The following is a 24,241-nucleotide window of genomic DNA, read 5'->3' on the forward strand; positions in this document are numbered from 1 at the left end:
TCTCTGATTCTGTGTGATGCAAGGAAGGAAGAAGGGAAGGAACCTGGGGGAATAGTCAGAGAGGGCCCAGGCTGGAGTCAGGACCCTGGACAGCTCAGCAGGTCCTCCCCTGGAGCCCCAAGGAAGGCAGTGCTCTGACCTTTGATTGGGGCACTCTTTCTGTGTCTTCCTTTTGTCTTGGAACTCCTTCTTATTTAAGGGCTGGGCATTGCTATTATGGGCCCTGTGCCTCTTGGGGAGCTTTTCCCTTGTGGCTGTGTCAGATAGCAGGGCTCTAGCTTCTCACCTGACCAGAAGATTGTTGGGGGTGCTGCCATGCTCTCTCTATAAGATCAGGCCTAAGGTAGATGATATCCTGGGTTTTCGAGGGTGGTCTTACCTTCTTCCTTAGAGTGCTCCTTCATTAGCTGGGGTTACAGTGGAAGGAGCTGGTGACATGGGTCAGGAGGTCTGGACCTTGTCTCACCTCTGACGCTGGTAGCTACATGACTTTACGTAAGCTACTTCAGTGAGGTTCTCTGAGCCTTGGTATCTTCATCTGTAAAAATAAGGGTAATAACAGCAGCGCTTTAAGGTTTGCAAAGCTCTTTAGCCCACCACAACCCAGCAAGATAGGCACCATTCAGAACCTTGAGCACGTCAGTTCAGTGACCAATCTGAAATGTGATTTAGTCCCACTTCTTCCCAACTCCAAGTCAAGTATTTAATCCATTATGGTGTGCAGCAATATGGCAGGTACCCTGGAAACCTGCAAGTCTACATTTAAGCCTCCATGTGCTTTGTGACCCCTGGAAAGTCATCTGACCTGAGCCTCATTTTCTGATCCCTAGGATGGGGATCATTTTAATCTCACCACTGACTTCACAGCTCTCTTTTGGGGAAATTGCTGTAGGAACCAGGCCTTGGGAAGGACATTCTCTCTAGCTGAACTCTAATCTCTTTAAGAGTAAGGACTAGGTCACATGGATATCTTTTATATTCCCAGATGAGGTTTAGCGCAGACCTAAGCATGGCCTGAGTACCCAGTAACAGCTCATTTGTTGCCTAAAGTTGGCCCTCCTGGTGTGGGGAGCTGAAGTGATGTGGGTCTGCTCTTCACAGGCCTCTAGACATCTCTCCCACGTCCAATCTCAAGGCACTTAAAACACTTATGAATTGATGGGTTTGTCATAGAGAACCTGGGATTAAAACCATAGCACTATTGTTGGAGAAATAAAATGTAAAGGTGGAGATACTGGGAAGTGTTAAAACAAAAGACAGAAATGAAAATCCATTTTTTAAAAAGAGCTAGAAGAGACCTTATAGGCTATCTATTCCAGCCTCATCATTTTAGGTGAGGAAACTAAGGCCCAGGGTCATATAAGAAGTAAATGCTACTGGCAGAGCCTTACCTTCATAAATCCTTACCATGTTAAGTGCCTGTGTTCTCTGATTGAATGATATTTTGGTAGATTCCACTTAAAGGAAAGAACTAGTATATTTTAGAAATAATTCCATTAATTCCTTGGGATGAGAAGGAATGGCTGGCTTTTAAAACTCACTGTGAGAAGGAGTGTTCACCTTGCTGATTCACTGACATTTTTTATTTTTTTTTATTTTTTTTAATTTTTTTAATGTTTAACAATCACTGCCATACAATTGTGATTTTATCCCTCCCCACCCACCCCCCACCACCTCCCTCCCTCCCCACGACTGCATACAATTCTGTATAGATTCTACATATACTTTCCTATTGAGTATATTTTCACTATAGTCATGCTATGTAGTCAGACTAAGATAAATGAAAGAATCCGTATAACAAATCAGAACATGATACACAAACAGATACACATACACAAACATGATCTGCTACATTATGTGAGTGACTTCCATATTTCTCTCTCTGAGTGTGGAAGGCATTTTGCCTTGAGGTCCACCATTGGGATTTTTTTTTTTTTTCAGAAGTTCTTGTGTTATTACAAAAATCTAAGTCTACCAGAAAAAACTCTCACACACTGTGGTTGTTGCTGTGCATAAAGTTCTCCTGGTTCTGCTCCTTTCACTCAGCATCAGGTCATATAAGTCCTTCCAGGCCTCTCTGAAGTCTTCTTGTTCATCATTTCTTATGGCACAATAGTACTCCATTACATTCATATACCATAATTTATTCAGCCATTCCCCAATTGATGGACATCCCCTTGACTTCCAGTTTTTGGCAACTACATAGAGTGCTGCTATAAATATTTTTGTACATGTGGGACCCTTTCCCATTTTTATGATCTCTTGGGGATGTAGTCCTAGTAGCGATATTGCTGGGTCAAAGGGTATGCACATTTTTGTAGCCCTTTGGGCATAGTTCCAGATTGCTCTCCAGAATGGTTGGATGCGCTCACAGCTCCACCAACAATGAATTAGTGTTCCAACTCTCCCACATCCTCTCCAGCATTTATCATTTTCTTGTTCTGTCATGTTTGCCAATCTTATAGGTGTGATGTGGTACCTCAGAGTTGTTTTGATTTGCATCTCTCTAACCAATAGTGATTTAGAGCATTTTTTCATATGATTATAGATAGCTTTAATTTCTTCCTCTGAAAATTGCCTGTTCATATCCTTTGACCATTTATCAATTGGGGAATGACTTGTATGATTATACATTTGGGTCAGTTCTCTATATATTCTAGAAATGAGGCCTTTATCCCCGAGCTTAGCTGTAAAAATTTTTTCCCAATTTACTACATCCCTCCGGATTTTGGTTGCATTGGGTTTGGTTGTGCAAAAACTTCTCAGTTTAATGTACTCAAAGTTATCCATTTTGCATTTCATAATGCATTCTATCTCTCCTTTAGTAAAGAATTCTTCCCTTCTCCATAGATCTGATAAATACATTATTCCTTGCTTCTCCAGTTTATTCATGGTATCAATCTTTATACCTAAATCATGTACCCATTTGGACTTTATTCTTGTGTACGGTGTCAGGTATGGGTCTATGCCTAATTTCCGCCACACTGTTATCCAGTTTTCCCAGCAATTTTTATCAAACAATGAGTTCTTATCCCAGAAGCTGGGGTCCTTGGGTTTATCAAACAGAAGGTTGCTATATTCCTTGCCTACTGCATCTTGAGTGCCAAGTCTATTCCACTTGTCTACCTCTCTGTTTCTTAGCCAATACCAAGTGGTTTTGATAATTGCTGCTTTATAGTACAGTTTAAGGTCTGGTAGCGCTAGGCCACGATTCACTGACATTTTAAGGAAAAATTCACTGAAAGAAAAGTGATCTATGTTCAGCCCTTACTTGGAAGAACCTTGAGATTGTAAGTTCCATGAGGGTAGGGTCAATTTTTGCCTTGCTCTCTTTTTTTGTCTCTAGTCCTTAGCACAATACCTGGCACATAGTAGGTAGGTGCTTAATAAGCACTTACTGATTATTTTTAAGTGTGTATTCATCCTTTGTTGCCGAAGAAGACCATGCCATCAGAGAAATAATGACATGACTTGCACTTGACTTTGTTTTGAGTGAGGTAGGGCTGTGCAGGTCACCAGCCTCACTTCTCCTCCAGAGCCATCGGAATCCAGTGACCAGATATACATCAGGATGACTGGAGATGGCCCAGGGTGAGGCAGTTGGGGTTAACTGACTTGCCCAAGGTCCCATAGCTAGTGAGTGTCAAGTGTCTGAGATGAGATTTGAACTCAGGTCCTCCTAACTCTTGCACTGGTGCTCCATCCACAATACCACCTAGCTGCCCTACAGCATTTTTTAAAAGTAGTGGAAATGAGAAGGCCTGTTGCGGTCCAGGATGAGCTCTGAGAAATGTGAGCTGCTGGAGCAGAACCTCAGTCTCCTGGTTGTTCAGTCACATGGTCCTGGCCTTCATGGGGGGGGGGGGAGGCGGGAGGTCTGGGGAGGATGGGCCAGGATAGCTGGGAGAAGGGACCCTAGAGGTAAATTTAGTCCAGTTCCCTCATTTTTACGGATAAGAAAACTGAGGCCCACTTAAGGAATGAGGTTAGATGAGTTGTCCAAAATCACACAAAAGCGTTGACTTTGCCAAGAATCATGGTAGTGAGCAGACAGAATGTGAAGCCAAGCCAACTGCCTCCTGATTCAGTGTTCTCATCCCACAATCCCCCAAACCTTAGGAATTTTACTTCTTAGTATCCAAGAAAAACTGGAAGAGGGGTGGTGAGCCCCGAAGCCACCCTTTTTCCATTCTCCTCTACCTTATCAGCATTTTCTCTTCATATCGTCGCAGAACTCCGCCTAGAGGGAAACTCCCTGCACAGGCTCCCTGATGAGGTCAGCACCCTCCAGCACCTCAAGGCCATTGATCTGTCCCGGAATCACTTCCAAGACTTCCCTGAGAAGCTCACTGCCCTGCAGGCCCTGGAGACCATCAACCTGGAAGAGAATGCGATTGTGGGTGAGTTTTCTTCAAGACTGATCTGGAAGAGCCCGGATGGGGGAGAGGTGGGGGGAGGGGAAGTCTGGAGAGTGGATGAATCCTGATTATTGGCTGTGTGACCAGATGCAAGTTACTTGGTTTTGTTTTTCTTTCTCAGTTGGAGGGTAGGTGTGGGAGGGGCTGCTGGTGAGAGGAAGAGAAAATAAATGTTTTTTAATTTTTTTAATTGTCAGTTAATATTAATGAACATTTATAAAATTCTTTATAAGTTCTTGGCCCTTTGGAGAGAAAGCCCAAAGCAGAGTACTACCTGACAGTAAGGATTTCCAGGGAAAACAGTGTGTCTGCTTGAAAACCAGTCTAAACGTGTGCAGAGTGAATGCAGTCATTTTGATGGTGCTGGCGGACTGGGGAAAAGCTTCTAGAGGCAGAGGTGGAGAAGGAGTCTTCCAGGCAGCCAGCCCTCCTGGTGGGAAAGGCCTAGGATAACTTGGCAAAAATAGGGGTGTTCCAAAACTTTGGGAGGAAGGGAAGGATTCCCACGAGGGGCATGTTGAGTTGGAGATGCTGCCCAGGGAATGTCAGGTGGGAAATGTCTAGAAGGCTGTTGGTGAAATGAGGCTGGAGCTCAGAGGTGAGTGTGGGACTGGGATAGAGATCTGCGAAGATCTGCCTAGAGATGATCATTGAGCCCTGGGCACTTATAAGATCATGGAGAGAAGAGAAGAGACAGACAGAGCCTCCAGGACCTCCCACTAGTGGTTTGATAAGGGAGCATGAGCCAGCAAAGGCATGTGTGAAAAATCTGGAGAAAAGAGAGTGCTGGTATCCCTGGATCCCAGGGTCTCCAGGACCGACCTCCCCCTACCCCCAAGAGGCCCTGCATGCCAGGTGCTTTGCCGACTTCATGTGCTGTGAACACCTCAGCCTCATCACTTGTCTGCTGGGTCCTTCCTCTGTGCCTGTTTCTTCATTTGCTTGTACTATTGGGCAAGGCAATGTGGTGCAATATGTAGAGCAGCAACAAGGGGTCAGATTCCATCCCTGATACTGCTTCACTGATGACTCTGGGCAAATTGCTTTACCCCTCTGAGTCTCACTTTCCTCCTCTGTAAAATGAGAACAATCAGATGTGTAATATTGGATCTTGAGCTGTTTTTATTTTCCCTGCTATTCTAGTCCCATTTTTACAGAGTGACTTTGGGAAAGACCCTTCGCATTTTCTTGAGTGAGCCCAGGTTCTGGTCTGCCATTAATTTACCTCTAATCTGGGGCAAGTCCCTCTCCTTCAGTGTGCCTCAGTTTCTTCCTCTGTAACAAGAGATTTCTGAACTCCCTCCCAGCTCTGACATTCCGTCAGCCCCATCCAGCCCTAGCTGCCATCTTTACTCTCTGTCCTTTCAGCATAGCTGGTCACCATCCTTAGTCAGGTGCGATTATTTTTAAGCATTTGGGATCTGATTCATATAGATTTCAGAATACCCCTCCACACATCTGTGCCTTCCAAGATTGGTATTTTCTTCTTCCTCAGTCTCACTTGGAGTGCCCCTTTTCCTAGGTCTCCAGGGGTAGGTTTGGGATGGAAGTGAACCAAATACCTAATTTAACACCTGCCAGCTGGATGAGATCACAGGCCCCACAGTCTGCCTGTATTTCAACAGCTCAGTGCAGGGTTCACTTAAAAAAAAGGTTCCAGGTCCTGTTTCTAAGGCTCAGCAAAGACTTACTCAGGCAAAAGAGTCATTTTTCTCCACTTTGTGGATATTAGTCAGGATGCTTAAGACCTCTGATCCAAACCTGGCTGAAGTCAGAGAAGAAAGTCCAGGGAAGGGTCCAGAAAGGGTCGTCTAGGACTCTGCTGTTTTTGACCTTGTGATGCAAGGCCCCCCCAGAATGGTCTATGCCTAAGACCTTGGGCAGCCCACAACCAAGCCTAGGACCAGAAGTGATTGTAGATCCACAAGCAGAATGGCCTAGGGAGAGCCTGGCTGCTCTGCTCTCAAGGGAGCTCCCTGCTCACTCTCTCCCTCCAGTGTCATCAGCTCTTGAGCCCCTGGACAAGAACACATTTGGGTGACACCAGCTCAGAGGCCTAGCAGAAGTCCCAGAGTGATGCCAGGGCTGTTCTTCAGGTCCTTGCTAGGGGTACCACCTTCCCTCATTGTGCATGCTTAGCCTGGAGGCAAAGAGCATGCCAGGATCTGAACTTTGTGGCCTTCCTGCCCTCTGGCAGCACTGTTGTCAGTCTCACCCCACTGGCCCACGGAGTATGTGAAGCAGTGGGGCTTGTTTCATTCCTTGTATTTATGTCCCCACCATCTTGCCCAGGGTCTGGTGCATGGTAGGCACTAAATACATGCTTGGATGGGGACATTGAGGCTCAGGGAGGTGATCTTAGGGGGCCCTTTTAGTTGTCCTCAGGTGTTTTAAGGGCTCCGACTTGGAGGAAGCACTAGTCTTTATCCTGCTTGGCCTTAGAGGGCAGACCCAGGAGGAGTGAGTGACTGGAAGTCCTTAGAGGCAGATTTGGGGCCAATACTAGAAACAACTCTCTGATCACTAAAGTGCCCCAAAATAGCATGAACTTCCTTGGGCAGCGGACCGAGAGGGTAACTTGTGCACCATTGGAGCAGAGGTTTCTCTGGGGCTGGCTGCAGCCTTCAGATTTTGTATTCTGTGGGCCATGCCAAGGTCATGCAGCTGGGAAGGATCAGAGCCAGGATTCAAACCCAGGGCTGCTACTTCCAGGTGAGCATTCTTGCCACGCAGCCTCTTTAGCTGCCTTAGCTCCCTCTTAATCAAGCTAGAAACACCTGTTCTCATGCTTCCCCTCAATCCAACCCCACAAACAAGATCCCAGGGACCCTGCAGATAGGAATGGCTGAGGGAGGAATCCCAGGAACTTGGTCGGCTCCTCATTAAGTGAAGTGCCAGGCTGCAGCTGGCCTTGCGGGAAGCTGTTGAGAGGCGTTGGCATTTGCAAAAGGAAAGGCTGCCTAGCTGTCTGGAAAGAACATAGCAGCCCCTCTCAGCGGGCACTTACTAGCTGGGACAATCCTATCAAACATTTTGATTTTAAATATCTGATTTCTCCTTCCAATTTCCCCAGGGAAAGTGGTGGAGGAATGGAATCATGGTGGCTGACTCTCCTCCAGGCTTTCCATCTGTGACCAAAGGACAAGGAGTTCTGTGAGGGGAGAGAACTCAGAGCTGCTGGAATGGATTGCTGGCTCCACCTTGTTCTCTCTCCTGGAGACTGGTTCAGGGGAGAGGGAGCCATAGCAGCAACCCCTCCCCTGCCCCATCTCCATATCTGTTCTTTCCTCACTGCCACCCTAGGAGACAGGCACCCAAGGAGGAGCATCTCCATATACAGGGGAAGCAGCTGCGATGGTTTACTCAAGATCAAGGCAGGAAGCGGCAGAACTGGGCTGGAGCTCAGGTGTCTCACTCCAAAACTCCACCTCTCAAAGTAAATTCCCCAAAGCTGTCCTCAGAGCTACCTCTATCCTTCTGCTTTTTTAAGTCAGGGAAATTCAGCCTATACTTACTGTGTCTGCCACGTGCAGAGCCAATTTGTAGATTGTATGTTTCTGTCTGTTAATCGTTAAATGCCAAGGTTAGAACTGTGGGAACCAAGAGGCAATAGTGCATGGTGGGGGAAGTGGGGGTGGGAGGGTGGCCTAGTACTGACAGGGAGTGGGCATGAAAGAGTGACCTAGACAGACATGGAGCGAGTGGGAACACTTCCAGTCCCAGCCCAGGGAGGCCTGCAAGACCTTGGGCACGTCCTTACTGGGGGATTTATGGAATGCCAGAGACAAGAGTGACCCATGAAGGGATTGCATCACAGCCCTTGGGTCTGATCAGTGTAGGAGGAGAGGGCCAGGCTTGGAGTCATAAAGACCCAAGTTTGATTTCTTTCTTTTTTTTTTTTTAGTTGCTAGACATGTTTTATTTCTCATTTAATCCATTATTTCATATACACAACTCAAGTCTCCACTGTTAGGATTATCACTTAGGAAAGTACTCTCCCATACTTGGACCCTCATTGTAATAACCATTATAACCAGAGGCAGCCTATTCCATTAAACCTTCATTTAAGGAGAAAACTTGGCTCAGACGTCTCCTCATTTCTCACCTGGCTGCACTACTTTGAGACTTCTCTGATTGACTTCTCCATTATGCCCCCACATTGGGCACTTCCTTTTATATCTTGTCTTCCTTTATTAGATTATAAATTCTTTGAGGGCAGGGACTGTTTTGCTTTTTTTTCCTATTTGTATCCCCAGTGTTTAGCCTAGTACATGGAGCATAGCAGATGCTTAATCAGTGTTTATTAACTACTGACTTATTGAATAGCTCTAATTCCTTTTTTTTACTTTCTTTTTTTAATTATTATTTTATTTGTTTTCAGTGTTCTACAATCACTTCCATATAACTTAGATTTTTTCCCCCTCCCTGTCCTCTCCCTCCCTGAGACAGCATACAATTTTATATAGATTCTACACATACATTCCTATTAAATACATTTTCACCTTAGTCATGTTACATAAAAGAATTAAAATAAATGGAAGAAATCATAAAACAAACCAAAACTTAATACAAAAGAAAATGATGTGCTACATTCTGCAATTGAATTCCATAGTTCTTTCTTTGGGTGTGGACCAGGTTCGATTTCTAACCCTGACCTCTGCCTGAGCCTGAGCTTCCTCATCAATAAAATACAAAGAAGAATTCCTTTGGTGCCGTTCTCACAGGATTGTTCCTGAAATTGCAAAATAATAGATCAAATGAGATAAAGTGTGGGCAAATCTTAAAATACTAGATAGGCATGAACTATTGCTATTACTATTGGTCTAGAATCAAAAGCGCCCTCGTAGGCCCAGCTAGACTGGGGTACTGAGGCCCAGAGCGGAGCCCACTGTATCACACAGCCTCCAGATAACATTTGTAAAGCCCTTGGCCAACTTTGAAGCACGGTGTGTTGTTGTCATTGTTGTTATTGCTTTTCTAGGGATGGGGAATCCAGAGATAAGTAAGGCCTTGTGCCCGCCTTCATGGAGGTAGAGCAAGGACTCACTATATACCAAACAATGTAAGTGTATAAAAGAATCTAGACTTGGTGATCAGAAGGCACCTCCCATTTCTAGAGAGGCAAGAATCAGCCACAGTTTCAGACCATCCTCAAGCAGTTCTGCCATTGTTCTGTCCCTCTTCTCTCCTACCACAGGACACTGAAATTTCCCTATCTCGTCTGGGTGGGTGGTAACAGGAGGGTCTGGGCTGAGTAGAGAAGGTAGGTGCATCCTGCTCACTGATTCACCATATGATTCCAATAGAGAAAGTTTTTTTCTAGTAAAGAGAATCAGAGGAAGGGGACGCAAGCCCCCTGTAGTGCAACCTCCACTCATCTGCCAATGGGATCTTAAAGCTCAGGTCTGACCATGTCACCTGCATGTATCTATCAGTGACTGAATATGCCAGTGTTGTTCTGAATCGCAACGTATAACAGACTTTCCATATAGAGGCAGAAGAAAAACATTTATTCAGACACCAGAAAGCCAAATTCCAACATCAGAAAGCCAAATCCATCATGGTAACCAAGAAGTCAATACACATTAGCCCTGCAGGGGACAAAGCCATTCCCAAGCCTTCCCAGAAGCAAACACTCACAAGACTAGCTGTACCTGTCTGTGTCCTCTCTCCTCTGTTCTAACTGCTCTCACCAGCTTCCTCCCAGTTCTGCTCCACCCTTCTTGTTCTACCTGTTCAACCAGCTTCTCCCACCACATGTGATTTAAGCAGGTCACATGGGCCTGTTAATGAATGGGAAAGATCTTCTCATTTAAAATACCATTATACCCAACCTCCCATAAATTCCAGACTTCCTATCACTTCCAGAACCCAACAAAATTCTCTGGCACTCAAAGCTCTTCATAACTTGGTCATTCACCACCACCACCCCTTCCCAGTCTCCTCACACTTACATCCCACTTCCTTCTGCATTCCAGTGATACTGGTTCCCATCTCCCAGTTCTCCCCATTTTCCATGTCCAGCCCCCATGCCTGGAATGCTCTCCCTCCTCATTGGGCCTCCTGGATTCCTTCCAGTCTCACCTTGTGTAGGTGTCATCCTTTTCTGATCTCCCTTCATCCTAATACCTTCTCTCCATTTGATCCTTCATAGACCTGTTTGTGCAGAGTTGTTTTCAGGTTGTACCCACATCAGTCTCCTTTTTGTATCCCCAGTGTTTAGCACAGTGCCTGGCACATAGAATGTACTTATTTATAAATGTTTATTCACTGAAGAGCTTTAGAATAAAATCCTAGAGTGAGAGACCTGGAAGGGAGCTTAGAGATCATTTAGGTTGGAGTGTCCAGCACAAGGCCCTTGGGCTGCACGTGGTTTCAACACTAGTGAGTGCCACTGAACCAGATTAAAATGTAAGTGACAAACCCTTAACAAAATAAATAAAAATACCATGGAACCATGGTTTTTAAGTCAGCTGCCTTAAGGGGCCCTCCTGAGAGGTTTGGTGCCCCTCCAATTGAACTTGACTCCCTTGCTCCAGGCCAACTCCTTGATAAGCCATTAATGAGAACCAGAGGCTCAGGAAGGGAAATTTGCCCAGAGTGGAACAGTCCTAGAATGAGCTGGAACCAGAGCCCTGGGCTCCTGAATCCTTCATCCAGGGCTCTTGCCATTTCCCAGGTGGCCTCCAACAAAAGCAGAATGTGGTGGGGGAGAGAAGCATAAAAATGCATTTGTTATTATATAATTTGTGCCCACAACAAACCCATTCTCTCTGTTCTCATGAATCTCTTTGCTGATTAATGAGATAAGTCAACCTGGAGGCAGTTAACTCAGTTATTTAAGCTAAAATAATAATAGTCAACATTTGTTAAAACCTTTAAGCTTTACAAAGGATGTTCCCCCTGGCCAGAACCTAATGCTGTAGCTCCATTTTACCGGTGAAGGAGATGAGGCTCAGGGTGAAGGATAGAAAGGCTCCCAGAGCCAGTCAATGTGTCCCAGAGAGATTGGAACACGTGAGGGAGAACATAGGTGGGCTAAGGTCAGAAGAGCAGGGTTTGGATTCAGTGGTGCTAGCTTCCAACTCTGACTCTGCTGCTTATTGTGTCTTAAGCAAGTCACCTTCCTTTTTTTAAAATTTTTTTTAAAATTTATTTTTAAATTTTGACATTCATTTCCACAAAATTTTGAGTTCCAGTTTTTTTCATCATCTCTCCCCTCCCCACTCCCTGTAATACCTTGCATTCTGATTACTCCCTCAATGTACCCTCCCTTCTATCCTACCCCACCCTTCCCTTATCCCCATCTTCTCTCTTTTCTTGTGGGGCAAGATAAATTTCTATACCCCATTACCTGTGTTTCTTTTTCCCCAGTTATATGCAATAATAATTCTCAACATTTGTTTCTAATACTTTGAATTCCAGCTTCTCTCCTTCCCTCCCTCCCTAGCTATTCCCACTGAGAAGGCAAGCAATTCAATACTGGCTATATATGTGTTGTTTTGCAAAAGACTTCCATAATAATCATGTCATGTAATACTAACTCTATTCTACCCTGTCCCCCCTCTTTTTTTGTTCTCTCATTTGACCTTGTCCCTTCCCATAAGTGTTTATTTCTAGTTACTCCCTTCTCCCATTTGCCCTCCCTTCTATCATCCCCCTCACCCCACTTGTCCCCTCCTCCCCTACTTTCCTGTAGTGTAAGATGGATTTTCATACCAAATTTAGTGAGCATGTTATTCCGTCCTTGACCCATATGTGAAGAGAGTAAGCTTTACCTTTCTCCTCTCATCTTCTCCTTTTTTCCTCCATTGAACAGGATTTTTCTTATCTATTTTATGAGTTTTAGCTTGTCCCATTCCATTTCTCCCTTTCTACTCCCAATATTTTCCTCTCTCACCCCTTAATTTTATTTTATCTTTTTTTACAGATATCATTTCATCTGATTCAACTTAACCTGTACTCTCTGTCTATATGTGTGTGTGTGTATGTGTATAATCCCTCCACCTACCCAAATACTGAGAAAAGTCTCAAGAGTTACAAATATTATCTTTCCATGTAGGAATGTAAACAGTTCAGCTTTAGAAAGTCTTTTATGATTTCTCTTTCCTGTTTGCTTTTTCATGCTTCTCTTGATTCTTGTGTTTGAAAGTCAAATTTTCTATTCAGTTCTGGGCTTTTCATCATGCGTTCTTGAAAGTCCTCTATATCACTGAATGACCATTTTTTCCCTTTGAAGTATTATACTCAGTTTTGCTGGGTAGATGATTCTTGGTTTTAATCCCAGTTCCTTTGACTTCTGGAATATCCTATTCCAAGCCCTTTGATGCCTTAATGTAGAAGCTACCAGATCCTGTGTTATCCTGATTGTATTTCCACAGTACTTGAATTGTTTCCTTCCAGCTGCTTGCAGTATTTTCTCCTTGACCTGGGAACTCTGAAATTTGGCCACTGTATTCCTAACAGTTTCTCTTTTTGAGTCTCTTTCAGGAGGTGATCGGTGAATTCTTTCAATGTTTATTTTGCCCCCTGGTTCTAGAATATCAGGGCAGTTTTCCTTGATAATTTCATGGAAGATAATGTCTAGACTCTTTTTTTGGATCATGTCTTTCAGATAGTCCCATAATTTTTAAGTTGTCTTTCCTGGATCTCTTTTCCAGGTCAGTTGTTTTTCCTATAAGATGTTTCACATTATCTTGTATTTTTTCAAACTTTTGGTTTTGTTTTCTAACTGCTTGGTTTATCTCATAGTCATTAGCTTCCCTGAACTCTCTTCTCTCTTTTACAGAACTATTTTATTCAGTGAGCTTTTGAACCTTGTTTTCTATTTGGCTAATTCTGCTTTTTAAAGCCTCCTTCTCCTCATTGGCTTTTTGGACCTCTTTTTCCAAATGAGTTAGCCTCTTTTTAAAGGTGTTATTTTCCTCAGCATTTTTTGGGTTCTCCTTTAGCAGGCTGCTGACACTCTTTTCAAACTCTTCTATGGCCTGAGTCCTTTTCATATTCATTTTAGGGGTACTGGAGGCAGAAGCCTTGACTTCCTCTGACAGTATGCCTTGTTCTTCCTTATCCAAAAAGATGGAAGGAGACACTTGTTCACCTAGAAAGTAACCTTCTATGGTCTTATTTTTTTCCCCTTTTTTGGACATTTTCCCAGCTAGTTACTTGACTTCTGAATCCTTTGTCAAGAGGAGGTTCCTAGTGCTTCTCCTCTCCCCAGTACAAGGTTGAGATTCAAATCAGCTGCTCAGTTCCCCGGGGCTTTGGGTGGGGAGTGGGGCCTCTACTCAGGGCTGAGGTTCAGATCAGCTGCTCAATTCCCCCAGAGGCTTTAAGCTGAGCTGCCAGGACAATGGATCCAGGCTGCTTCCTTGGCCACCATAGCTGCCTGCCTCCTGCTGCTGCCACTGCCTGGGGCTAGTACTGGGGGAACCCCGTTCCCCTCTTGCCCAGCCAGGAAAGCCCTCCCACACTGACCTTTGGAGCTTTCTTTGTTGCTTGTGGGTTGAGGGATCTGAGACCCTCCCTACTGGGAATTCTGCCCTGGAAGTCTGTTCAGGTACTATTCCTGTCAGTGCCACGAGGCCAGGGCTGGGCTCCACTCTGCTTAGCATCCCATGAGATAGACCTTTCCTGTTGGCCTTCCAGGTTACCCTTGGCTGGAAACCTCTTTCACTCTGTTGTTCTGTGGCTTCTGCTGCTCTAGAATTCATTGAGAGTCATTTTTTACAGGTATTTTGTGGGCTGTGGGGGAAGGGCTAGAGTATATGCATCTTTCTATTCTGCCATCTTGGCTGCACCCCCCACCTTACTTTTCTAAGCTCCTGGGTCTGATGAATGAGAGGATTGAGCTAAAGGGTCTCAGCTGTTGTTTCCATTTCTAATCTATGATTACAGATTCATTGAAATGGATACAAGGGTGAACTGCAGATTTAGGGAATCCTCTGATCCAGCCCTCTGTCCCCCTATGCTCTACAACCCCAAACACATTCCACAAATATGCCCTCTCCTAACCTCTCCCTCTAGCTCCTGGCAAGACCCATTTCAAGTGCTACCTTCTCCTGATCCCCTCCCACCCATTTGTCAGCGCCCTCCCCAGCCCCAAATTATTTTGTTTTTCCTCTGTGTATACTTTGTATCTACTTTATGGGAATACATGTTGCTTCCTTCCAATAGAATATAAGCACCTTGAAGGCAATGATTATGAAGGTTTTGTTTCCTGTATTACCGTTGCCTAGTATAGTGCTGTAGATACTTAATACCAGTTTGTTGAATGAATGAAAACACACATATACAAATCAGTACTGACCCTGCTCCTATCATTTTCCTTACCAACTTTACTCTCTCGTTACTTTGTTCAACAAAGGGAAGTGAACAGTCCAAGAGTTCAAGTCCAAGACTCTTGGATTCTAAGAGTCCAAGAGTGAAGGGAGGTGGTGTGGAGAAGTGGACAGAGCCTTATCTTATAAGGTTTAGAACTTCGAGGCTATAGGATCATTGATTTAGTTTCCAGAGACCATAGGGGTCAGCAGGTCCAGGCTCCCACCCCCTACCCCCCCACAGATGAGAAAGCTGTCCCAGAATGGGGAATACCCTTGGGCATTTGGATTAGAAGCAGTTTTGTTCATTTCTTTTTTTCTTTCTTTCTTTCTCTCTTTCTTTCTTTCTTTCTTTCTTTTTCTTTATTTAACTTTTAACATTCATTTTAACAAAATTTTGGGTTCCAAATTTTCTCCCCTTTTGTCCCCTCCCCCCACCCCAAAACACCAAGTATTCTAATTGCCCCTATCACCAATCTTCTCTCTCTTCTATCATCCCTCTCTGCCCTTGTCTCCATCTTATCTTTTGTCCTGTAGGGCCAGATAACTTTCTATACCCCTTTACCTGTATTTCTTATTTCCTAGTGGCAAGAACAGTACTCAACAGTTGTTCCTAAAACTTTGAGTTCCAACTTCTTTACCTCCCTCCCTCCCCACCCCTTCCCTTTGGAAGGCAAGCAATTCAATATAGGCCAAATCTGTGTAGTTTTGCAAATGACTTCCATAATAGTCGTGTTGTATAAGACTAACTATATTTCCCTCCATCCTATCCTGTCCCCCATTATTTCTATTCTCTCTTTTGATCCTGTCCCTCCCCATGAGTGTCGACCTCAAATTGCTCCCTCCTCCCCATGCCCTCCCTTCCATCATCCCCCCCACCCTGCTTATCCCCTTATCCCCCACTTTCCTGTATTGTAAGATAGGTTTTCATACCAAAATGAGTGTGCATTTTATTCCTTCCTTTAGTGGAATGTGATGAGAGTAAACTTCATGTTTTTCTCTCACCTCCCCTCTTTATCCCTCCACTAATAAGTCTTTTGCTTGCCTCTTTTATGAGAGATAATTTGCCCCATTCCATTTCTCCCTTTCTCCTCCCAATATATTTCTCTCTCACTGCTTGATTTCATTTTTTTAAGATATGATCCCATCCTCTTCAGTTCACTCTGTGCACTTTGTCTCTATGTGTGTGTGCGTGTGCATGTGCATATGTGTGTGTGTAATCCCACCCAGTACCCAGATACTGAAAAGTTTCAAGAGTTACAAATATTGTCTTTCAATGTAGGAATGTAAACAGTTCAACTTTAGTTAGTCCCTTATGACTTCTCTTTGCTGTTCACCTTTTCATGCTTCTCTTCATTCTTGTGTTTGAAAGTCAAATTTTCTTTTCAGCTCTGGTCTTTTCATCAAGAATGCTTGAAAGTCCTCTATTTCATTGAAAGACCAGTTTTTCCCCTGAAGTATTATACTCAGTTTTGCTGGGTAGGTGATTCTTGGTTTTAGTCCTAGTTCCTTTGACTTCTGGAATATCCTGTTCCATGCCCTTCGATCCCTTAATGTAGAAGCTGCTAGATCTTGTGTTACCTTGATTGTATTTCCACAGTACTTGAATTGTTTCTTTCTAGCTGCTTGCAATATTTTCTCCTTGACCTGGGAACTCTGGAACTTGGCCACAATGTTCCTAGGAGTTTCTCTTTTTGGATCTCTTTCAGGAGGTGATTGGTGGATTCTTTCAATATTTATTTTGCCCCCTGATTCTAGAATATCAGGGGAGTTTTCCTTGATAATTTCATGAAAGATGATGTCTAGGCTCTTTTTTTGATCATGGCTTTCAGGTAGTCCCATAATTTTTAAATTGTCTCTCCTGGATCTATTTTCCAAGTCAGTTGTTTTTCCAATGAGATATGCCACATTATCTTCCATTTTTTCATTCTTTTGATTTTGTTTTGTGATTTCTTGGTTTCTCATAAAGTCATTAGCCTCCATCTGTTCCATTCTAATTTTGAAAGAACTGTTTTCTTCAGTGAGCTTTTGAACCTCCTTTTCCATTTGACTAATTCTGCTTTTGAAAGCATTCTTCTCCTCATTGGCTTTTTGAACATCTTTTGCCAATTGAGTTAGCCTATTTTTCAAGGTGTTATTTTCTTCAGCATTTTTTTGGGTCTCCTTTAGGGATGCTGACCTGCTGTTCATGCTTTGACTTCATGTCTCTCATTTCTCTTCCCAGCTTTTCCTCCACTTCTCTAACTCGATTTTCAAAATTCTTTTTGAGCTCTTCCATGGCCTGAGCCCATTGAGTGGGCTGGGATACAGAAGCCTTGACTTCTGTGTCTTTCCCTGATGGTAAGCATTGTTCTTCCTCATCAGAAAGGAAGGGAGGAAATGCCTGTTCACCAAGAAAGTAACCTTCTATAGTCTTATTTCTTTTCCCTTTTCTGGGCATTTTCCCAGCCAGTGACTTGACTTCTGAGTATTCTCTTCACACCCACTTTGCCTCCAGATCCACCCAGCCAGTGCTTGGGGTCTGAGATTCAAATGCTGCTTCCCAGCCTCAGGGCTTTGGGTGTGGGCAGGGCTGCTAGTCAACGTGAGATTAAGTTCAGGTGCTCAGGTGGGGGCAGGGCTGCCTCACGGACTCACTTCCCTCAGGGGGTTTATGCAGAGACCTTCAACAATGGATCTGAGCTCCTGCCTGCTTGGGGAGCCCTGGTCTGCTGCTGCCTCAGCTGCTGCCTCCTGAGGGGGCCTGAGTTATGGGGGCACCCCACTCCCCTTTCGACCCGCCAAAGAGACCCTCTCACTGACCCTTGTCACCTGTGGGTGGAGGGACCCGCACGGCCACTGGAGATTCCGTCCCCGAAGCCTGCTGGGATCTGCTCCTCTCGGTGCTGCGCAGCTGAGGGAGGGCTGGGCTGGACTCCGTTTCCGCAGCGCAACAGACCTTTTGTGAGAGGTTTGCAGGGCTCTCTGGAACAGAAATCTCCTCCACTCCACTGTTCTGTGGCCTCTGCTGCTCCAGAATTCGCTGGGAGTTCTTTTTTACAGATGTTCTATGAGCTATGGGTTCGGAGTTAGTGTATGTGCGACTTTCTACTCCGCCATCTTGGCTCCGCCCCCAGAAGCAGTTTTTTGAGAAAGCTCCTGGGACTTCTGCACCAGCGTTTTCTACCACAACACTGGAGTAATTCTTTATTGGATTTGGGTTGGATCTGATGGCATTGGCAGTCTTTTCTAGCTCTACAGTTCTGGGACATGCCTTACCAGCTGTCACTGACTCTGTTGGTCAAGCCCTGCAGGGGCCTGTTTAGCATTTGCTGTTTGAATTTGCATTGAGAGAAATTATGTTCACAGAGGTTAGCACTGGGTAGATCCATTTATTCTAAGAGTCTCATTTTAGAGGGGGGGAAACTGAGGTTTAACAAGAGGAAATGACTTGCCAGGGTTTTTCACCCAGTCAGCAGCAGAGCTGAGTCCTGAACCAGGTCTTGATCTATATCGCCAATCACCTCCCCTTGTTTTGTTAGTCCCTGTGCAGAATCCAAGATCTTGCAACTTGATGTGAAGTTTAGATAGAGCAAAGCCTGGTAGGATCACCTCGCAGCTGGCCATGTGCAAGGATCATTAAGTTACAGCTGCCTGCTCAAGGCTTGGTGTCTCAGAGAAGTTTCAAAGTTAAGGGACATGAGGCCTTTGGGGATGACATCCCCTCACCCTTTTTTTAAACAGCTCCACAAAAACCAAACAAGCTGCTACATACCCGGACTCACAAGCTTTGGGCAGTGAGCGAGCCCCCCCTCACCCCCCTCCACATAACTGGGGTTTCACTCTTCCATAGTCCAGCAGGAGAGGCCTGGATTTAGAACCAGAGGACCAAGTTCCTGTGTGAGCCTGGATAAGCAGACTAACCTCTCTGGACTTTATTTTCCTCATCTGGAAAATGAAATGGGTGCCTGAGATGACTTTCTAAAGTCTCCTCTAGCTCTAAATCTGTGATTCCATGTCTCAGTATTATTGTCAAGAATTTTATTTTAAAAAATGATCAAGGAAATGTGCTTCCCACAGAGTCAGGAATTCATGCAGTCCCTCAGAAGAAGCAAGCTTGGAGTAGAGGAGTGGTGTGGTCATAGCAGCATGTAGGGAGACCCTAAGAAGGCTTCTGGACTTCTGAAGTCCATAAGAACTCACAAGCATGGTGTGACCTCTGCCTTCTCATCTAGAAGATGAGACTTTCTAACATAATTACAGTAGTAACAGCAACGGCAGCTCACACTGTGTGGCTCATTAAGGTTTGCTAAGCCTTTGACATAGATAATCTCATTGGATCCTCAAGATTACTCTGGGAGGGAGATGCCACACAACTGATGAGTGCCTGAAATAGAATTTGGACTAAGACCATCCTGATACCAAATCAGTTCTGTGTACAAGGCCACAAGGCCTCTGCAGATAGTTAAATTATAATGCCAAGCAGGGTGGGATAAAGGCTGAATGAGTGGTATAAATAAGAATTACTATAGAGAACATTGTGGGTAGTTAGGAAAGACTTCCTAGAGGAGGATACTTGACCTGGGCCTTGAATGATGAGTAGAATTTAGATAAACAGAAGAGAATGGAGGGTAAGTATGGGGCATAATGTGACCAAAAGAGGTGAGCTTCTCTTTTTCAGGGAATACTTCTCTGAAAATGCAGGGATCTGGTTCCAAACTGGCAGGAGTGAGGAGAGGCCACCATAGGACAGCTTGGCAAATAGTTGCCTCCTCTCAAACCTTTCTAGGCCAGCAGTGGGGAGTCCCAGTCACATTGACCCAGGGGTTCACAGGATTCCCAGCTGGAAGGAGCCCTAGAAAAGATGTAGTATATTTTATAGGTAAGAAAAGTGAGGCCTAGAGAGATCAAATGATATTTTAATATGTTGAGAAAGATTTAGGCTCTAAGCATTCCAAGCATTCAGTGTGTTACCACCCCTTCCCAGCTTTGTGTCATTGGCAGATCTGATAACTGTGCTGCCTGTACCTTTGTCAAAATCATCGATCAGTCCTTTAACCAAAATAGGAACAAGTGGAGATCCCAGGGATGCCCGGTGGGAGATGTGGCCCTATTAGCAGAAGACAGAAAGTCTTGGATGCCTGCTCCTTGAGTACAATCCTTCCACCAGTCCCAGACGCACCTGCGTGGACTGCCCTCTAAGCTGAGTCACTCTGTCTTCTCAGCAAAAGCACAGAAGGATCGTTATCAAATGCTTTGAGAAAATCTAGGCAAAGCATATTTACAGCATTCTTCTGATCCTTCTGGTGTAGGGTCCGGAATTCCCCTGCTCAGGGGTATTCACAGGTCCCCCATCCTACCCCCCAAATAGTGGGACAAGTTCGATATGGAAGAGAGGCCAGGAACTCCATATTGAATATAGATAGTAGTTTAATCAATTGAGTTACTTACATTGGGGCGGAATGGTAGATCCCTGCCAAGAGTTTAACAATCTCCATTTTGGGGCTGAAGCCAGGCAAATTCAGTGGATCCCCCTAAAGATCCCAGAAACCTAGTGGTAATTGTAGAAATCAAAGAGAGGAGGAGCAATAGAGCACATCGCTATTGATTGGTGAATATTTTGGGTTTTCTGCTTAGTATTTCTGAACTTGGACATTAAGCCAGTGTTGTTGAGTAAATGCCCAAACACAGGATTGTGTACTGGTCACAGTCTGGTCACTGTGTGTGTATTATAGACATGTTATCTGAGTTATGACTCAGTGTGTGAATTATGATTTTAACAGGTCACTATGTCTGAGTTTCCACTTTTCACAGATTTTAAGTTATGACTTTAACTTCTTACTATGTTCTATGGCTTTTCCCCAGTAGGGATCCCATACCTGGTTTAAAAAAAAATAGTAAATGACCATTGTCTAATGTGACCTCTTGACAGAGTAACACTGTGTTTGTGTCCAGACCAAGTAGATATAAAGAGGAAGGAGAGGCAGAGTTTGAGAAATGGATTACTGTGGTATCAAGTGTCTGTGCCAGGTTCATATCTATTTCTCATACTCTTCATGTATTTCATCTTTCTGTTCAGGTGGTCTGTAGACAATTTCGCTTCTGTTTCTAGATAACTTTTACTTCTAGGTAGACAGTTTTACAAAAAACATTGATAAGGTGTAAAAGGGTCCAGAGGAAGTCACTCAGGTTAGTGGAGGACTGGGAGATGGTGCTATATAAGAACCAGCTGGAAGGAACTGGGTATGTTTGACCTGGACAAGACTTAGGGGTGGAACAGGATAACTGAATTCAAGTATTTGAAGGGCTGTTATATAGAAGAGGGATCAGACTTGTTGAGACTGGTCCCAGAAGGCAGAACTAGGAGGGACCAGCTTAGGCTTGATGTCAGAGAGCCATGGGCTCCCCAATCCCAACCTCTTGTCTGGGATGTTATAGAGGGATTCTGGCTCAGGGCTAAGCTGGCATCCTTCCTGACTCTGGGATGGACATGAAGTGGACTTCTTTGTCTTTTACACCTGCATTAGTCATCATGTCAGCCAGTTTACATTTTAGCAACAGTAGCCTGGATGCTTCTCCTGTTCCTTCACATTCCCCAAGGTGGCAGTCACTAGGAGGAAGGACAGAGTTGTGGCTCCAGGAACTGTCTGAAGTGCCGAGGATAGAAAGACCCCAAATGAAACAATCCCTGCTCTCGAGGACCCGACATTCTGAGCCTCCCCCCTTCACCTCTGCCTCCTGGAATCCCTGGTATCCTCCAAAGCTCAGTTCCCACAGGAAAAGCGTTCCTGATCCTTCCCCAGCCCTCCACAGCTGCTAGTGCTTCCATCCAACTGTCCCAAGATTCATTTGGTGTGTTTGTGTGTGTATGCATATATATGTGTGTGTTTATAGAGAAATATATATGTATGTGTGTCATGTGCACATTTATGTTGTCTCTCTAGAGAGAGAGTAGGTATTGTTCCCCTTTTGTATTTCCAGGACCTGGCACATAGTAGGCTCTTCATGCTTCTTGATGGATTGATTGACCAGCTTGTGACTTCCAGACGCATCGCAGTACAATGACTGGGTGTCCAGAGCCCCTAGAACACTTAGCTGTGTGACTCTGAGCCAGTCAGATCCATGTCTATGCCAGCCACAAGGGACTATCTGAATGGCTGTGACTTCTCACCTCCCTGCCTTCTGGAATAGACTGATCAGGTGGCAGACCTCTCCATGGGGAGGATAGGACTAACGCCATGTGGACACAGGCCTGGCAGGTTCTCTGGACCTTTTCCATACAGTTCCATAGATTTTTAGAGCTGGAAGAGACCTCTGAGATCGTTTCATCCAGGGGTTCTCAATCATGGGATTTTAGAGGCTCTGTGAGGTGTTTTTAATATTTTGGTGGTAGTATTTCACTTGGTTTCTTATGAGTTTTCTTTTATGTGTTTCAAAGTATTATTCAGAGAAGGGATCCATAGATTTCATGAGATTGTCAAAGGGGGCCATGACACAAAAAGATTAAGAACTTGGGGACTAGTCCAGCCTCCCCCAAGTCAAGAAACTGAGACCCAGAAAAGAGACATGGCTTGTCCCACATCCCAGCCCCTGCTTCCCAGTCCAGTCCTTTGTCTTTGAAACCAGTTTGCCTCAGTGACATTCAGGGCCTGTCATCCCAGCAGTTAGGAGCCACATTACCCCTGGCCCCAGCCCCAGGCTGCTGAAAGAACACTGACTAGCGGAGCACAGGGAGCATTGTGTATGAGCCTCTGGTTTCAAGACAAGATCTTGCTACACCTTGGCTGGAAGCGAGGAAGAGCCATGATCTCCTGGTGCTTGCAACAGAATGGCCTCCCTGGACTAGGACTCCCGTCTTCTTCACTTATGCACTCTGTAGGTGTTGGGGTGCTGGGCTGGCAGCTGGCCCAAGAGGGCGGACGGATGGTCTGTTGTTGCTACTGTTGTCTGGCTTGCCACAAGCACCCCAGAGGTCTTCTGCTTCCAGGAGCCTGGGCCTGTCAGCAGAAGGGCTGCTTCCAGGAGAGGAGGCAGAACCTGGAGAGAGCAAAGCCCCCATCAGGTGAACAGCTCAGGACCTCTGATCTCCTTTCTGAACCACTGATAGAGGCAGCTCAAAGAGAGAAGGCAAGGATTGTGATTGTGAAGACAGAATCTGTGACATGGTCGATCCTTCCTAAGTGTTCTGTCCTCTTTCCCCTGCTGCCACTCAGTGTCTCCTTAGGATAATAATAGATTGAGAACTGGAAGGGACCAAGGTGAGCTTATGGTTGGAGAAACTGAGGCTAGAAAGTGACTTGTGTAAGGTCATACAGGTTACAGGGCAGAGCTGGGATTTGAACCCAGGTCCTCTGACTCTCCCACTGTACTACAGCTCTCACACTTCTATTAGCACTATCTCATGAGTCTCATGAAAAAATCCCAGAGGTCAGTGACAGATAGCTGTCCTCCTTCTTCCTGTTTTATAGGAGACAGGCTCAAAAAGGCAATGGGCTTTGGCCATCATCACACAGGGGCTGGGCAGGATGTGACCCTTGAGCCCCTTACTCTACCAGACACGTGGCCAACCAAAAGGCCGAGTCAATGGTTCTGGCATCACTGTAGATCTTGTCACCCACCTTGTCACTATCAACCCGCTTGTTGCCTGCTCCCAAGGAGAGGGGAAAAGATTTACCCAGGGTCACACAGCCGGATGTGTCAGAGAGTCTCCTTGACTCCAACCAAGGCTGGTCCTCTGTCTGCTCTGTCATGATGCCCTAAAGGCCTCCAGAGTTATGGCTTTGTTACTTGGGCTCTGTTCTCCACAGGGGATCACAGGCTCAGAGCTCTGGTGCTGGAAGCATCAGGAGGCTCTCAAGGCCACCCCTCCCTCCTCACATTTTATTCTTAAGGAAACTGAAGCCCAGGGAAGTTAAGTGTCTTGCCCAGAGTCACACAGGTGGAAAACTGCCCAGTTAAGATTTGAATTCAGTCCCAGGACTGCAAAGTCAGTGCTCTTTCCACACCCCTCACCTGCCTTACTAGATGGTTTCCTGAGTTGTTATGGCCGAAACCTTTCCTACCTTGATAGTCCACTTTCTGACCCTGGCCGTTTCCTACCTTAGGGAGGCTGGTGCTCTGTTGGGAGGCACACAGTTCATCACTGGCCTACACTTGAAGACTTGGCAGCAACTGGTGCCCCCTCCCTCCTGCCACTGAGAACCCTGAGTCTTCTCCATGCTACAGTCAGCCATAAGAGAATGACATTAAGTAGAATGACAGAGACCTTGCTGCTCATGTGTGCTCAGCATCTTTGTTCTGTCTCTGTAAATGACTTGGTTTCCTGAGACAACTCTGCACTGCAGGTGCCTGGGCATCAAGCACCTAGGGAACCTCAGTTTCCTCATCCATACATGGGGAATAACAATACCTGCAGTACCTCCCACACTGTGTGTTGGAAGACGAAGTCTTCTGGCTCGATCTCAACGGCGGGGTGAGAGGCTTTAATACAAGATGGGCACCTCTGGGTCCTTTATATAGGTGACT

General features: G+C 45.1%; 1 protein-coding gene across 16 annotated transcripts in view; it reads left to right on the forward strand.

The window, feature by feature from the left end:
* The window catches only part of LRRC20 (leucine rich repeat containing 20), a 95,608-nt gene that overhangs the window by 58,775 nt on the left and 12,592 nt on the right, over positions 1-24,241 (forward strand). For 9 of the 16 annotated variants that reach the window (XM_072628707.1, XM_072628710.1, XM_072628703.1 and 6 more), the window contains exon 4: positions 4,233-4,400. In XM_072628707.1, coding sequence (XP_072484808.1) covers positions 4,233-4,400 — 168 coding nt within the window. Of the gene's footprint in view, positions 1-4,232; positions 4,401-7,491; positions 8,495-24,241 lie in introns of those variants that run through there. The other 7 variants (XM_072628709.1, XM_072628699.1, XM_072628701.1 and 4 more) reach the window with 6 other exon arrangements.

Source organism: Notamacropus eugenii, chromosome 1 (assembly GCF_028372415.1).
Source record: "Notamacropus eugenii isolate mMacEug1 chromosome 1, mMacEug1.pri_v2, whole genome shotgun sequence".
Classification (NCBI taxonomy): Eukaryota; Metazoa; Chordata; class Mammalia; order Diprotodontia; family Macropodidae; genus Notamacropus; species Notamacropus eugenii.